Source organism: Pseudorca crassidens, chromosome 8 (genome assembly GCF_039906515.1).
Source record: "Pseudorca crassidens isolate mPseCra1 chromosome 8, mPseCra1.hap1, whole genome shotgun sequence".
In the NCBI taxonomy this organism is placed as follows: Eukaryota; Metazoa; Chordata; class Mammalia; order Artiodactyla; family Delphinidae; genus Pseudorca; species Pseudorca crassidens.
This window is the reverse complement of record NC_090303.1, coordinates 55,683,094-55,700,075: the sequence shown is the minus strand read 5'-3', so window position 1 is coordinate 55,700,075 and position 16,982 is coordinate 55,683,094. Positions and strand designations below refer to the sequence as shown.

Here is a 16,982-nt window from a genome sequence, read left to right as displayed (position 1 = left end):
GGTGGTACCAGAAGCTATGAGAGTAAACAACAACACCCAAGGAAGGGCTGTACAGTGAAAACTTTAGTAGGATGTGGGCTAAATCCTTCGGAACACTAACATTTAACAGATAGGTAGTAAAGAGGAGTAAAAGAAATGCCCAGTCACAGAGGCAAAAGAAGAACTTAGAAGGTATTGTGTCACAGAAAACAATGGGTAAAGTAATTACTGTGGATATTTTTTTCCTGATAGATCAGACTTAACCATATTTTTAGGCTAAAGGAAAGGTGAAGAATAAAAAGAAAAGAAATAGACTAAAGATACAGCGAAGACAGAAGAATGGTAAAAGTGAGGTATTAGAACAGGAGAGAGAATGGGGTCAAGGTCACATGCAGATGGCTTACACTAGAGAAGGAGCACTTTAATTCTCTGAGATAGGAGTAGAAGACAGAAGACCAGGTAAAGAGGTGACCAGTTTGTAGACAGAAGCACTGAAATTTTATGGAAAGCACATATCTCAGTTTAAAAAAAAAAAATTAAGAGGCAAGGTCTACTGAGAAGAACGGGTATAAGATTTAGGTAGGGGCTTGAGGAAAGCAGTAAAAGGTTTAAAGTAATCGTTGAGGGAAATATGAGAATGAACTGACTGTGGGCAGGTGAAAGGACTAAAAGAAAGCACTGAGGACCTAACAGAAGTAAGACTGATATGGTGGTGACATTCTGCAAAAGCATTCAGCTCCCAAGGTGTTCAAGGGGTCCCATTCCATACCAGTCTCCCCTCTTAAAATAAAATCTAAATATAACATAACCAACAAACCTAAGAAGACTCTGAAAAGTGGAAATAAGAAGCTAAAGAGGAAAGAAGAAAGTGAAGTGGCTAGGAACCTTGGGATTTAAGAAATGACACAAGGGTGAATTCCCTGGGTTTTATTTCTGACTCTCCTATATCCCACAATGGATGCTAGAGAAGCTTGCAACCCAGAAATGACAAGAGTCACAGACCAAAAGAGCCCCAAGAAAAGCCTGCTCCATCTAGCTAAAGGACTGTGAATAGGGTAGTCTAGCAGAACAGAAAACCTTTTTGGTAACAGCCTCTACTCCAGCCAAACACCAAAGGAAAAACTGTCAGCGGGGCTGTGGGTACGAGTGGGGAGCTGAACTCCCACCCATACTCATCAGCAAAAAGGCAGAACAAGGTTGTATGTGATGGCACTAGTTGGCAATCTACTCCAAGGGGTACTGTCAGTGGGACCCAGTGGAGAGCTATCTTCTACTACCACTCAACAGCAACAAAGTGGAAAAAGCAGTGTGAGGCAGTGTTAGCCAGCACTCTATTTTTCCCTCTTCACTCCCCAGGTGACAGGAGGACCCAGCGGGAAAGGAAACTTATACCCTCACCAGGTAGCAACAGGTACACGGAGATGGAATAAGGCAGTGGTGAAGCAGTAACAGTTTAACACTCTGCTCCTCCTGCTCCCTGCACTCTGTTAACAGAGAGATGAATTTCCACTCCCAACCATCAGGAACGAGAAGAGGCAAAGTAGTACAAATCAGCATTCCACTTTTGCTGAGGTGGTGTCAGCAGAGCTCAATGGGGAGCTGAAGATCTAAAGTCATCTGAAACTGTACACTACACCTAAACAAGGTAACTGTCTGCAAAAAAGGAAGATTAAATAGGATGCAGAGTCTCAGAACATAATACCCCAAATGTTCAGGCTACAATCAAAAATCACATGTCAAGTTTAAAACCAACAAAATCTTAAATGACAAAAAGACAATCAACAGAAGACATCAAGAGGACACAGATGCAAGGATTATCTGACAAGGATTTTAAAGGAGCCATCATAACAATGCTTAGAGATCAATTAGAAACATGCATGAAAGAAAAAAAAAGTAGAAAGCCTCAGCAAAGAAGACAGAAGATATAGAGAAAACCAAATAGAAATTTTAGAAATGAAAAACAACAACAGAACAACAGAAATAACTCACTGGATTGGCTCAACATTGGTAGAATGAATATGACAGAGGAAAGCACTGATGAAACTGAAGATAGAAAAACAGAAAATATCTGGATTGAACAACAGAAAGAAAATGAACACAGCCTCAGGAACCTGTGGGACAATAACAAAAGATCCAAAATTTGTATCATCAGTCTCAGAAAAAAAGGAGAAAGAGTGTAGGATTAACAAAATAGTTATATGAATAACAGCTGAACCAAATTTCACAAATTTGCTAAAAAACACAAACTGAAGAAACTGAGCAAACCCCAAAGAGAGTAAACCCAAAGAAATCCGTGCTAAGACACATCATAATCAAACTTCAGAAAACTAAAAACAAAGTCTTAAAAACAGGTGGAGAGAAACATCACATTACCTATAAGAGGAATAATGATTCAAATGACAGTGGAGTTCTCATGAGAAACCATGAAGGCCCAATGAAAGTGGCACAGCATTTTTGAAGCACTGAAAGAAAAGAACTATAAACCCAGAATTCTGTACGCAGCAAAAAACATCCTTCAGAAATGAAGGCGCAATTAAGATGCTCTCAGATGAAGGAAAACTAACAATTTGTCACCAGCAGACTTACCTTGAAAGAATGGCTAAAGTAAGTTCTTAAAATAGAAAGGAAATGATAAAAGAATAAATACTGAAACATCAGGAATGAAAAAAGAATTGAAAAGAGTAAAAATATGGGTAGATGTTATAGATGATCCTCATAAATAACACACTTTGAGAAGTGAACTCCAAGCTCTCTGCACTTGGATCCAATAAGAAAGGAATAGTGAGTCTGAGGTTCTTGGGTGGGTCTCAGAGGAGGTCCAGAAACACATGAAATTCCTGCACAGAGGAGGGCATTAGAGATGTTAGTGGCTCCATCCAGCCTGGAAGCCTTAATCCTCCTACATACAATTCGGTAATAATGAGATCCATTCCACTCAGTCTGCTTAATTACGATATTAGCATCACTTCCAGATTTTAGGGGGCTGCCACCCATTTTCCTTCTCTTGAGATTCCTCTTAATTGGAATATTTGTGAAAGGCACTCATCATAGGCCACATCAGCTGTATCTAAAGGAATGACAGATATGGAATATTACTTTTCCCCTTGTCTCTTAGTTGGGGATTAACATCAAAACGAAGCATAATGTATAAAAAGTACACCTGACCTCTAAACAGAAGTGTTACTCACATCCATGTAAGGCTTTCTAAAAGGAGGACTTCTCACCAAAGAGCTCATAGAAGACAAGGTTAGAGATGCCTTAATAGGGCATTGTAAAATATAAGAGACTTCACTGTAATCAGTGCAATGACACTTATTAGTAACTTATTTCCAAAGCCTGGGCCCCTTCAGCAATTGTTTATCATTGGCTTCAGTGAAGACTGCACCTTCAAGGCTTAATATGTGATGTGAATGCAGAAGGTGGTCTTGAACGCAGCCTCAAGACACTGAAATTCTGAGATGGGACGTTACTTAAGAAGTGAAGTCCTTCTCTGACTTTCACATGCCTCACGTCTACACTTAGGATGATGATGTGCTCCCTCACATGGTTGTTTAGGAGGATGCAATGAGATGAAGTTCATAAAGCACTTATTAACTAAGTTCCAAACATGCACTATGTGTTCCCAGCAAGGGAGGATGTTATCACCATGTTATAAATACACATAATAATGTCCTTAAATTAATAAATATAATGTTTGGTCACACTCTGGAGAAAAATCAAATATATGTGTCTTTTATAAAAATTAGTCTCACAAAGAAATAAAACCTTAAAAAAATAGAATATTTTTAAAATCATATATAGCAGACCACAAAACATATCTAGAAACGAGGTTTGTCTAAACAGGCTAAAGAGATGAATAGGAGTCAAAGGGGATACAGGGTAGCCTAGATGTTATATGATGGGGTCCAACGCTGAAGAAGAAAGGAAGAGAAGCTAGGAGGTTGCTGATAGACTAGGGAGAAAGGGAAGACAGTGGACAAAACATATTGGAGATTTAAGAGCAGTTATAGTAAAATGAGAGGGTAGGAAGTCCTGTCCAGATAAAAATATACTGGATTGGATTCTTTACTTTTGTAAAAGAAAAACTATAGGGAATCACAAAATCCTGGTTTCGGAAGGTAACTGAAACTGCATGAAGGTATGGGTCTCAAACTGTTAAGGAGGTCCAAAAAATGCAGACCTAAGAGAATGGCTAAAACAGAAAACAATGGCAATAGGAGGTATTAACAATCGTGAGAATCTGAAACTCTCATACAGTGCTGGTTCTGAGAATGCAAAATGGTACAGCCACTCTGGAAAAGTTTGGCACCCCCTTATAAAGTTATATATACAATTACAGTCTACTCAATAATCGTCCTCCTATTTATTCTAGAGAAGTAAAACTATGTTCACACAAAAACCTACACACAAATGTTCCTAGCATCTTTATTTGTAATAGCCAAAAACTGGAAACCCAAATGTCCTTCAACAGATAAACAAAGTTGGTACATCCATATAATAGAGTACCACTCAGCCACAAAAATGGAATGAACTATTGATATACTAAACAACCTGGATGAATTTCAAAGGCATTATGCTGAGTGAAGAAGCTAGTCTCAAAAGGTTACATACTGTAAGATAACATTTATATAACATTCTTAAAAAGACAAAGCTGTAGTGATATAGAAAAGATCAGCGGTTGCCAAGGGTTAAGGGTTAGGGAGAGGGTATGACTACAAAGGGATAGCACATAGGATTTTTTTTTTTTTTAGAGTTAGGGAACTGTTCTGTATCCCAGCTGTGGTGATGGGTATACTAATCTATACATATGTTAAAATTCATAGGACTGAACACCAAAAACCAATCAACTGTACTACATGGTAATTTAAAAATGAAATTTTTTAAAGAACTCAGTCAACATTAAAGAAGAGCAGGAATTCAGCACAATAGTGACTTTACTCATAAAGCTCTTTACTACCAGTTAATGAAGAAAGGAAACTGGTGGAATAAAGACTGCTATTACCATACTTAAGTGATATTTTATGATAGCTCTCAGGAACATAAGAACATCTGAGACATTCACTTTCGTCCTGATGTAAAGAATAAAGAGATTACTAAAGCAATGACAAAAATGATGCCAGTACAATAATTTCTATGGCTATGATGGTTCTATGAAACCACACAAATTTAAATACATATGCCAGCATAAGGCTAAAACTTGTGAATAATTAATTGTTGAATGGGATTCCCACTGATCACCACTTGGGTAGGTATAAATACTCTTTTTATAACAGTTTTATTGAGGTATAGTTGATATACAATAAACTACATGTATTTAAAGTATATAATTATCAATATTTTGATATATGTATCCTGCTACAAAATCATCACCACAATCAATCTCGTGAACATGGTGATCATGCCAAAAAAATTTCCTCATGCCCCTTTGTAATCTATCGCTCCCTTCCTCTCTGCCCTCAAACTCCAGAGCACTCCTTTCTATCACCATAGATAAGTTTGCATTTTTTAGAATTCTATATAAATAGAAACATAAAATATGTACTCTTTCTTTCCTTTGGCTTTTTTTAGCTTGGCTGAATTATTTTGAGATTCCTCCATATTACTGGGTGTAGAGACATAACCTGAGAGATACTGAGGATTCAGTTCCAGACCACTGCAATAAAGTGAATACTGAAATAAAGTGAGTCATGCAATTTTTTTTGGTTTCCTGTAACATAACAGTTATGTTTACACTATACTGTAATCTATTAAGTATGCAATAGCATTATGTCTAAAAAACAATGTAAGGGGGGGGGACCTTCAAGATGGCAGAGGAATAAGACATGGAGATCACCTTCCTCCCCACAAATACATCAAAAATACATCTACATGTGGAACAATTCCTACAGAAAAACTACTGAATGCTGGCAGAAGACCTCCGGCTTCCCAATAGGCAAGAAAATCCTCACGTACCCGGAGAGGGCAAAAGAAAAAACAGAGACAAAAGAATAGGGACGGGACCTGCACTTCTGGGATGGAGCTGTGAAAGAGGAAAAGTTTCCACACACTAGGAAGCCCCTTCACTGGCAGAGACGGGAGGTGGGCAGGGGGGGAAGCTTCAGAGCCACGGAGGAGAGCGCAGCAACGGGTGCAGAGGGCAAAGTGGAGAGATTCCCACACAGAGGATCGGTGCTGACCGGCACTCACCAGCCTGAGAGGCTAGTCTGCTCACCCGCTGGGGCAAGTGGGGGCTGGGAGTTGAGGCTCAGGCTTCGGAGGTCAGATCCCAAGGAGAGGACTGGGGTTGGCTGCGTGAAGACTTGAAGGGGACAACTGCACCACGGCTAGTGGGGAGGGAGTCTGGGAAAAAGTCTGGACCTTCCTAAGAGGCAAGAGACTATTATTTCGGGGTGTGCGAGGAGAGGGTATTCTTTCCCTGTCTGTCCACAGAAAGCAGAGCAAAACCTAAACGAGCTCCAGAGATGGGTGCGAGCCACGGCTATCACCTCGGACACCAGAGACGGGCATGAAACGCTAACTGCTGCTGCAGCCACCAAGAAGCCTGTGTGCGAGCACCGGTCACTATCCACACCCCCACCCCAGGAGCCTGTGCAGCCCACCACTGCCAGGGTCCCAAGATCCAGGGACAACTTCCCCGGGAGAACATACGGCGCGCCTCAGGCTGTTGCAACATCACGCCAGCCTCTGCCACTGCGGGCTCGCCCTGCATTCCAATTACAACTACCGTACCCCTCCCTCTTCCCGACCTGAGTGAGCCAGACTGCCCTAATCAGCCGCTGTTTTAACCCTGTCCTGTCTGGGTGGGAACAGAGGCCTGAAGACAACCTACATACAGAGGCGGGGCCAAAACCAAAGCTGAACCCCAGGAGCTATGCAAACAAGAAGAGAAAGGGAAATTTCTCCGAGCAGCCTCAGGAGCAGCAGATTAAATCCCCAAAATCAACTTGAAGTACCCTGAATCTGTGGAATACCTGAATAGAAAACGACTCATCCCAAAAAGAGCTTGTGGACATTGGGAGCAACTGTAGACTTGGGGTTTGCTCTCTGCAACTGACTTCTTTCTGACTTTTATGTTTATCTTAGTATAGTTTCTAGTGCTTGTTATCATTGGTGGGTTTATTGAGTTGATTGCTCTCTTCTTTATCTTTTTTTATCATTACTACTTTATTATTCTAATAGTTTTTTAAAAAATTTTTTATTTTCGTAATTTTTTTAACTTTCATTATTTACTGGGTTTTTTTCTTTCTTTTTTTCTCCCTTTTCTTCTGAGCTGTGTGGATGAGAGGGTCTTGGTGCTCCGGCCTGGTGCCAGGCCTGAGCCTCTGAGGTGGGAGAGCCAAGCTCAGGACACTGGACCACCAGAGACCTCCCAGCCCCACATAATATCAATTGGCTAGAGCTCTCCCAGAGATCTGCGTCTCATCGCTAAGACCCAGCTCCACCCAACAGCCAGCAAACTCGAGTGCTGGATGCCCCATGCCAAAAAACTATCAAGACAAGAACATAACTGCACCCATTAGCAGACAGGCTGCCTAAAATCATACTAAGTTCACAGACACTCCAAAGCACACCACCGCACACGGTTCTGCCCACCAGAAAGACAAGATCCATCCCCACCCACCAAAACACAGGCACCAGTCCCCTCCACCAGGAAGTCTACACAATCCACTGAACCAACCTTACCCACTGGAGGCAGACACCAAAAACAACGGGAACAATGAACCTGCAGCCTGCAGGAGACCCCAAACACAGTAAGTTCAACAAAATGAGAAGACAGAGAAATATGCAGCAGATGGAAGGAACAAGGTAAAAACCAACCAGACCAAACAAATGAAGAGGAAATAGGCAGTCTACCTGAAAAAGAATTCAGAGTAATGACAGTAAAGATGATCCAAAATCTTGGAAACAGAATGGAGAAAATGCAAGAAACATTTAACAAAGAACTAAAAGAACAAAAGAGCAACAAAACAATGATGAACAACACAAGAAATGAAATTAAAAATTCTCTAGAAGGAATCAATAGCAGAATAACTGAGGCAGAAGAACAGATAAGTGACCTGGAAGATAAAATAGTGGAAATAACTACCACACGGCAGTATAAAGAAAAAAGAATGGAAAGAATTGAGGACAGTGTCAGAGACCACTGGGACAACATTAAATGCACAAACATTCGAATTATAGGGGTCCCAAAAGAAGAAGAGAAAAAGAAAGGGTCTGAGAAAATATTTGAAGAGAGGATACTTGAAAACTTCCCTAACATGGGAAAGGAAATAGTCAATCAAGTCCAGGAAGCACAGAGAGTCCCATACAGGATAAATTCAAGGAGTAACATGCCAACACACATAGTAATCAAACTATCAAAAATTACAAAGAGAAAATATTAAAAGCAGCAAGGGAAAAGAAACAAATAACTACAATGGAATGCCCCATAAGGTTAACAGCTGATCTTTCAGCAGAAACTCTGCAAGCCAGAAGGGAGTGGCAGGACATATTTAAAGTGATAAAAGGGACAAACCTACAACCAAGATTACTTTACCCAGCATGGATCTCATTCACATTTGACAGAGAAATTAAAACCTTTACAGGCAGCAAAAGTTAAGAGAATTCAGCACCACCAAACCAGCTTTACAACAAATGCTAAAGGAACTTCTCTAGGCAGGAAACACAAGAGGAGGAAAAGACCTACAAAAACAAACCCCGAATAATTAAGAAAATGGTAATAGGAACATACATATCGATAATTACCTTACACGTAAATGGATTAAATGCTCCAAGCAAAAGACACAGACTGGATGAATGGACACAGAAACAAGACCCATATATGTACTGTCAACAAGAGACCCACTTCAGACCTAGGGACCCACAGACTGAAAGTGAGGGGATGGAAAAAGATTATTCCACGCAAATGGGTATCAAAAGAAAGCTGGAGTAGCAATTCTCATGTCAGACAAAATAGACTTTAAAACAAAGACTATTACAAGAGACAAAGAAGGACACTACACAATGATCGAGGAATCAATCCAAGAAGATATAACAATCGTAAATATTTATGCACCCAAAATAGGAGCACTTCAATACATAAGGCAAATGCTAACAGCCATAAAAGGGGAAATCAACAGCAAGACAATCATAGTATGGGGCTTTAACACCACACTTTCACCAATGGACAGAGCATCCAAAAAGAAAATAAATAAGGAAACACAAGCTTTAAATGACACATTAAACAAGATGGACTTAATTGATATTTATAGGACAATCCATCCAAAAATAACAGAATACACTTTCTTCTCAAGTGCTCATGGAACATTCTCCAGGATAGATCACACCTTAGGTCACAAAGCAAGCCTTGGTAAATTTAAGAAAACTGAAATCGTATCAACTATCTTTTCTGACCACAACGCTATGAGACCAGATATCAATTACAGGAAAAAACTGTAAAAAATATAAACGCATGGAGGCTAAATATGCTACTAAATAACTAAGAGATCACTGAAGAAGTCAGAGGAAATCAAAAAAATACCTAGAAACAAATGACAATGAAAACACGAAGACCCAAAACCTATGAGATGCAGCAACAGTTCTAAGAGGGAAGTTTATAGCAATACAATCCTACCTCAGGAAACAAGAAACATCTCAAATAAACAACCTCACCACACCTAAAGCAATTAGAGAAAAAACAAAAAAAAACCCCAAAGTTAGCAGAAGAAAGAAATCATAAAGGGCAGATCAGAAATAAATGAAAAAGAAATGAAGGAAACAATAGCAAAGATCAATAGAACAAAAAGCTGGTTCTTTCAGAGGATAAACAAAATTGATAAACCATTAGGCAGACTCATCAAGAAAAAAAGGGAGAAGACTCAAATCGACAGAATTAGAAATGAAAAAGGCAGAAATACAAAGGGACACTGCAGAAATACAAAGGATCAGGAGAGATTACTACAAGCAACTATATATGCCAGTAAAACAGACAACCTGAAAGAAATGGACAAATTCTTAGAAAAGCACAACCTTCTGAGACTGAACCAGGAAGAAATAGAAAACATAAAAAGACCAATTACAAGCCCTGAAATTGAAACTGTGATTAAAAATCATCCAACAAGCAAAAGCCCAGGACCAGATGGCTTCACAGGCAAATTCTATCAAACATTTAGCAAAGAGCTAACACCTATCCTTCTAAAACTCTTCCAAAATTTAGCAGAGGGAGGAACACTCCCAAACTCATTCTACGAGGTCACCAACACCCTGATACCAAAACCAGACAAAGATGTCACAAAAAAGGAAAACTACAGGCCAATATCACCGATGAACACAGATGCAAAAATCCTCAACAAAATACTAGCAAACAGAATCCAACAGCACATTAAAAGGATCATACACCATGATCAAGTGAGTTTTACGCCAGGAATGCAAGGATTCTTCAATATACAGAAATCAATCAATGTGACACACCGTATTAAAAAACTGAAGGATAAAAACCATACGATAATCTCAACAGATGCAGAAAAAACTTTCAACAAAATTCAACACCCATTTATGATAAAAACTCTCCAGAAAGTAGGCATAGAGGGAACCTACGTCAATATAATAAAGGCCATATAAGACAAACCCACAGCCAACATCGTTCTCAATGGTGAAAAACTGAAACCATTTCCTCTAAGATCAGGAATAAGACAAGGTTGCCCACTCTCACCACTAATATTCAACATAGTTTTGGAAGCTTTAGCCACAGCAATCAGAGACAAAAAAGAAATAAAAGGAATCCAAATCTAAAAGAAGTAAAACTGTCACTGTCTGCAGATGACACGATACTATACATAGAGAACCCTAAAGATGCTACCAGAAAACTGCTAGAGCTAATCAATGAATTTGGTAAGGTTGCAGGATACAAAATTAACGCACAGAAATCTCTTGCACTCCTATACACTAATGATAAAAAATGTGAAAAAGAAATTAAGGAAACACTCCCATTTACCACCGCAACAAAAAGAATAAAATATCTAGGAATAAACCTACGTAAGGAGACAAAGACCTGTATGCAGAAAACTATAAGACAGTGGTGAAAGAAATTAAAGATGATACCAACAGATGGAGAGATATGCCCTGTTCTTGGATTGGAAGAATCAACATTGTGAAAATGACTCTACTACCCAAAGCAATCTACAGATTCAATGCAATCCCTATCAAATTACCAATGGCATTTTTCACAGAACTAGAACAAAAAATTTCACAATTTGTATGGAAACACAAAAGACCCCGAATAGGCAAAGCAATCATGAGAAAGAAAAATGGAGCTGGAGGAATCAGGCTCCCTGACCTCACACTATACTACAAAGCTACAGTAATCAAGACAGTATGGTACTGGCACAAAAACAGAAATGTAGATCAACAGAACAGGATAGAAAGCCCAGCGATAAACCCATGCACATATGGTCACCTTATCTTTGATAAAGGAGGCAAGAATATACAATGGAGAATAGACAGCCTCTTCAATAAGTGGTGCTGGAAAACTGGACAGCTACATGTAAAAGAATGAAATTACAACACTTCCTAACACCATACACAAAAATAAACTCAAAATGGATTAAAGACCTAAATGTAAGGCCAGACACCATCAAACTCTTAGAGGAAAACATAGGCAGAACACTCTATGACATAAATCACAGCAAGATCCTTTTTGACCCACCTCCAAGAGTAATGGAAATAAAAATAAACAAATGGGACCTAATGAAACTTAAAAGCTTTTGAACAGCAAAGGAAACGGAAACCATAAACAAGACAAAAAGACAACCCTCAGAATGGGAGAAAATATTTGCAAATGAAGCAAACTGACAAAGGATTAATCTCCAAAAATATACAAGCAGCTCATGCAGCTCAATATCAGAAAAACAAACAACCCAATCCAAAAATGGGCAGAAGATCTAAATAGACATTTCTCCTAAGAAGATATACAGATTGCCAATAAACACATGAAAGGATGCTCAACATCACTAATCATTAGAGAAATGCAAATCAAAACTACAATGAGATATCATCTCACACTGGTCAGAATGGCCATCATCAAAAAAATCTACAAACAATAAATGCTAGAGAAGGTGTGGAGAAAAGGTAACCGTCTTGCACTGTTGGTGGGAATGTAAATTGGTACAGCCACTATGGAGAACAGTCCGGAGGTTCCTTAAAAAACTAAAAACAGAACTACCATATGACCCAGCAATCCCACTACTGGGCACATACCCTGAGAAAACCGTAATTCAAAGAGTCATGTCCCACAATGTTCATTGCAGCACTATTTACAATAGCCAGGACATGGAAGCAATCTAAGTGTCCATTAACAGATGAATAGATAAAGAAGATGGTACACATATATACAATGGAATATTACTCAGCCATAAAAAGAAACGAAATTGAGTTATTTGTAGTGAGGTGGATGGATCCAGAGTCTGTCATACAGAGCGAAGTCAGAAAGAGAAAAACAAATACCATATGCTAACACATATATATATATGGAATCAAAAAAAAATGGTTCTGAAAACCTAGGGGCAGGACAGGAATAAAGACACAGACACAGAGAATGGCCTTGAGGACACGGGGAGGGGGAAGGGTAAGCTGGGACAAAGTGAGAGAGTAGCATTGACATATACACTACCAAATGTAAAATAGCTAGTGGGAAGCAGCTGCATAGCACAGGGAGATCAGCTTTGTGCTTTGTGACCACCTAGAAGGGTGGGATAGGGAGGCGGGGAGGGAGATGCAACAGGCAGGGTATATGGGGATATATGTATACATATAGCTGATTCACTGTGTTATACAGCAGAAACTTTACAACACTGTAAAGCAATTAATACTCCAATAAAGATGTTAAAAAATAAAAGAATAAAAAACAATGTACATCCCCTAATTTAAGAATATATTTTATTGTTAAAAAACGTTAACCATCATCTGACATGCAGGGTTGCCACAAATCTTCAATATATAAAAAAACACAATATATGTGAAGTGCAATAAAGTGAAGCTCAATAAAACAAGGCATGCCTGTATTAATAGTTCATTCCTTTTTATTGCTGAGTAATATTCCAATGAATATATAGCAGACTGTTTTTCCATTCATCTGTTTATGGACATTTGGGTTGTTCCCATTTTTTGGCTCTTACAAATAAAATGTCTTTGAATATTTTTGTACAAGTCTTTGTGTGGACATATGCTTTTATTTCTCTTGGCTAAATATCTAGGAGTAAAACAGCTGGGTCATATAATAGGTATATGTTTAATCTTTTAACAACTGCCAAGTTGTTTTCCAAAGTGGTTGTTACATTTACATTCCCCTCAGCAATATATGAGAGTTCTAGTTGCTATACATCTTAGCCAACACTTGATGTGGTTAGTATTTTTAATTTTAGACATTATAGTGGGCGTGTGGTAGTATCTCCTTTTGGTTTTAATTTGTATTTCCCCAATGACTAATGATATTGAGAGCATGTTTTCACATGCTTATTTACCATCTGGACATTTTATTTGGTAAGTGCCTATTTAAATATTTTGTCCATTTTTGAGTTGTCTTCTTATTATTCAGTTGTAAGAGTTCACTGTAAGCTGTATAGAAGTCTTCTGTCAGATATATGTTTTGCAAATATTTCCTCCAAGTTTGTGTATGACTTGCCTTTCATTTTTGTAACAGTGTCTTGTGAAGAGCACAATTTTAAATTTTGATGAAATCCAAATTATTTTCTTTTATACTTGATGTTTTTTGTGTCCTATTACAAAAAATCTTTGCCAAACTCAGTAAGATTTTCTCCTGTATTTTATTCTTGAGTTTTAGAGACTTAGGTTTTACATTTTGGTCTAATATACATTTAGAGTTAATTTTTATACATTGTGCAATGAATGAGTCAAAGTTTATTTTTTATGTACAGATACCCAATTGTTATCCATTTGTTGAAGACTATCTTTTCCCTCATAGAACTGTCCTGGCACCTTGGTCAAAAAATCAACTGACCATATTTTAGTGGGTGTTATTTCTACTGTCTCTATTCTGTTCCATTGATCCATGTCTAACTTTACATCAATATCACACTGTCTTGATTTACGGTAATTTTATTAAGTCTTAAAATCAGTTAAAATCCTCCACTTGTATTCTTTTTCAAAATTGTTTTAGCTATCCCAGATCCCATGTATTTTCATATAAACTACAGAATCTGATTGTCAATTACTGTCAAAAAAAAAAAAAAGTAAGCCTAGAAGGAGTTTTGTTGAAATTGTATCAAAACTATGACCAATTTGAGAAGAACTCACATCCATACAACACTGATTCTTCCAGTCCATGAACATGGCGCATCTCTCCATTTATTTACACCTTCTTTAGTTCCTCTCAACAATACTTTTGTAGTTTTCAGTATAAAGATCTTGCAAATCTTTTGTCAATTTAGCTCTAAAAGCTCCATATTTTTTTTTTTTTTTTTTTTGCGGTACGCGGGCCTCTCACCGTTGTGGCCTCTCCCGTTGTGGAGCACAGGCTCCGGACGCGCAGGCCCAGCGGCCATGGCTCACGGGCCCAGGCGCTCCGCGGCATGTGGGATCTTCCCGGACCGGGGCACGAACCCGTGTCCCCTGCATCGGCAGGCAGACTCTCAACCACTGCGCCACCAGGGAAGCCCCTAAAAGCTCCATATTTTTTATACTTCTGTAAATGACTGTTTAATTTCAATTTCCTAGTATAAAGAAACCCAATTAATTATTATACTGACTTTGTATCCTGCAACCTTGCTAAATTTGTTGGTTTTAGTAGCGTTAATGTATATAACATTCATAAAGATTTTCTACATAATTAATCATGTCACCTGCAAATAAAGATGGCTTTACTTCTTCATTTTCAAACTGTATGCTTTTTGTTTTGTTGCCTTATTTGACTAACTACAACCAGGATTAGCAAACTACAGCCTGTATGCCAAATCCATCCCACTGCTTGTTTTCATGCAGCATGCAAGCCAAGAATGGTTTTCACATTTTAAAATGTTTAAAAGAAAATCAAAGAATACTATTTCATGACACATGAAAATTATATGAAATTCAAATTTCAATATCCATAAATAAAGTTTTATTGGAACAGAGGCACTCACTCATTTATGTACTGTCTATAGCTGCTTTCAGGCTAAAGCAGCAGAAACCATATGTCCCACAAAGCCTGAACTATTTACCATCTGGCCGCTTATGGAAAATTTTGCTGACCCCTGGGCTAGAACCTCCAGTACAATGTTAAACAGAAGAAGTGAGAACAGACATCCTTCCCTGTTAACACTTAACCCCTCATATTTCACAGGAAGAACGGGTTTAAACCATGGATTAGAAATAGCTATTTGGTTTACACTCAAAGCAGGAACTTTTACTCAAGGCTTATTTAATATCATTTAATATTTATTTTCCATATATGCATGAATTACTTCCAGATTAATATAGGACAAAACCATCCTCACTGTTAATCTTGACTTCAATAAAACTAAGACAGTAGCATGCTATGTAAAACATATTATCAAGCCAATTTTTAGAAAGTACACAACAGATGATAAGAAGTACAGCTGACTCTTGAACAACATGGAGGTTAGAGGTGCCGAAGCTTGGCACAGTTGAAAACCCGCATAGAATTTATGGTTGGCCCTCCATATCCCTGGTTCCTCTGTACGTGCGCAACCATGGATGGAGTGGTACTATAGTATATACTTCTGAAAATGAAACTGCGCTTAAGTGGACCCAGGCAGTTCAAACCCATGTTGTTCAAAGATCAACTGTAGAGCAACAGTTTATGACAACCTTTTAAAACCAAGTGGGAAGAAATTTTTTTCTACTAAAAATCTACCACTATTTTTTATTCAGAGTAATATACTGAGGAAAGCCACTTCAAACCATCACTTTCTATACTGAAATATATATAAATAAATGACTTATCTGTTTCAATAAAAAAATAACATACCCACAATAAAAGGCAGCCATAAGCATATAAGTCAGAACTTGGAGAAGCAGGTTTTCCCATTTTCAATTCAGGTGATAGCAAACTCAAGTCACCAATCATCATGTTCACTGAGGCTCGCTGACTCTACAAAAACAGTAGGTTAAATATTTTAAAGGCAACACAGTTGAGGCAGCATTCTGTGAAGTAATCTGCATTTAATCAACACAAAAAATATTCATTTGAAATATTTTATTCTCTCTTGCTTTCAAATATTTTTACCTAATTTCCACTATTATAAATTGCTCTTAAAATCAGTCTCATGAAATTAACAGTGAGACTATGGTTACATTTCACATTGTAGACTCCAGCAGATTAAAAACTAAGAAATAGTGATTCTTTAAGAATTTGGTACTCTTTTGTAAAAAAAACACACTTCATAAGGGCTAGAGGCAGTGCTATTTTCTAATTCTGAAAATTCTAAATAACTTTTAAAAACCACAAGTCTACAAAGTACTTCCTTACTGACCATTTTCTAAGTACACCATTTCCAATGTGCCAAAGGATGATGAATGACAAGAACATGAACCCTGGATTCAGACAAACCTTGACTGCAATTCCCACTCTGCCATTTATTTGCTATGTGACCTTGGGCTTTAACCACTTTGAGCCTAAATTAATTAATTTGTAAAAAGGAAATTAATTAATTTGTAACTACTTTACAGAGTTATTGTAAAGGTAAAGGTAATCAGTACAATAATTACCCAGTACATATCACTACCATCATTATCCTTGCTTCTCAGAGTGTGGTCCAAAGACCAGCAGCTAGAGTATCACCCAGGAGCTTGTTAGAAATACAAAATCTCCATCCCAGAAATGCTGAATAAAAATCTGCATTTTATGTACACCTGAAACATATAGTATCATATACTAGTTTTAACTCAATTTCTAAAAATTGCATTTTAACAAGATCCCCAGGAGATGCACATGCAGTATGATGTATGAAAAGCAATGTTCTTGACTACAGTCTGCTTTTCAAATTACCCTTCCTGATTAGTACTTCAAT

The 16,982-nt window shown here is 38.0% G+C and overlaps 1 protein-coding gene across 2 annotated transcripts in view; it reads right to left on the bottom strand.

Moving 5' to 3' along the window:
* STK31 (serine/threonine kinase 31) overlaps positions 1 to 16,982 on the bottom strand; it is an 84,959-nt gene that overhangs the window by 17,989 nt on the left and 49,988 nt on the right. For both annotated transcript variants that reach the window (XM_067745538.1, XM_067745539.1), the window contains exon 21: positions 15,941 to 16,063. In XM_067745538.1, coding sequence (XP_067601639.1) covers positions 15,941 to 16,063 — 123 coding nt within the window. The remainder of the gene's footprint in view (positions 1 to 15,940; positions 16,064 to 16,982) is intronic.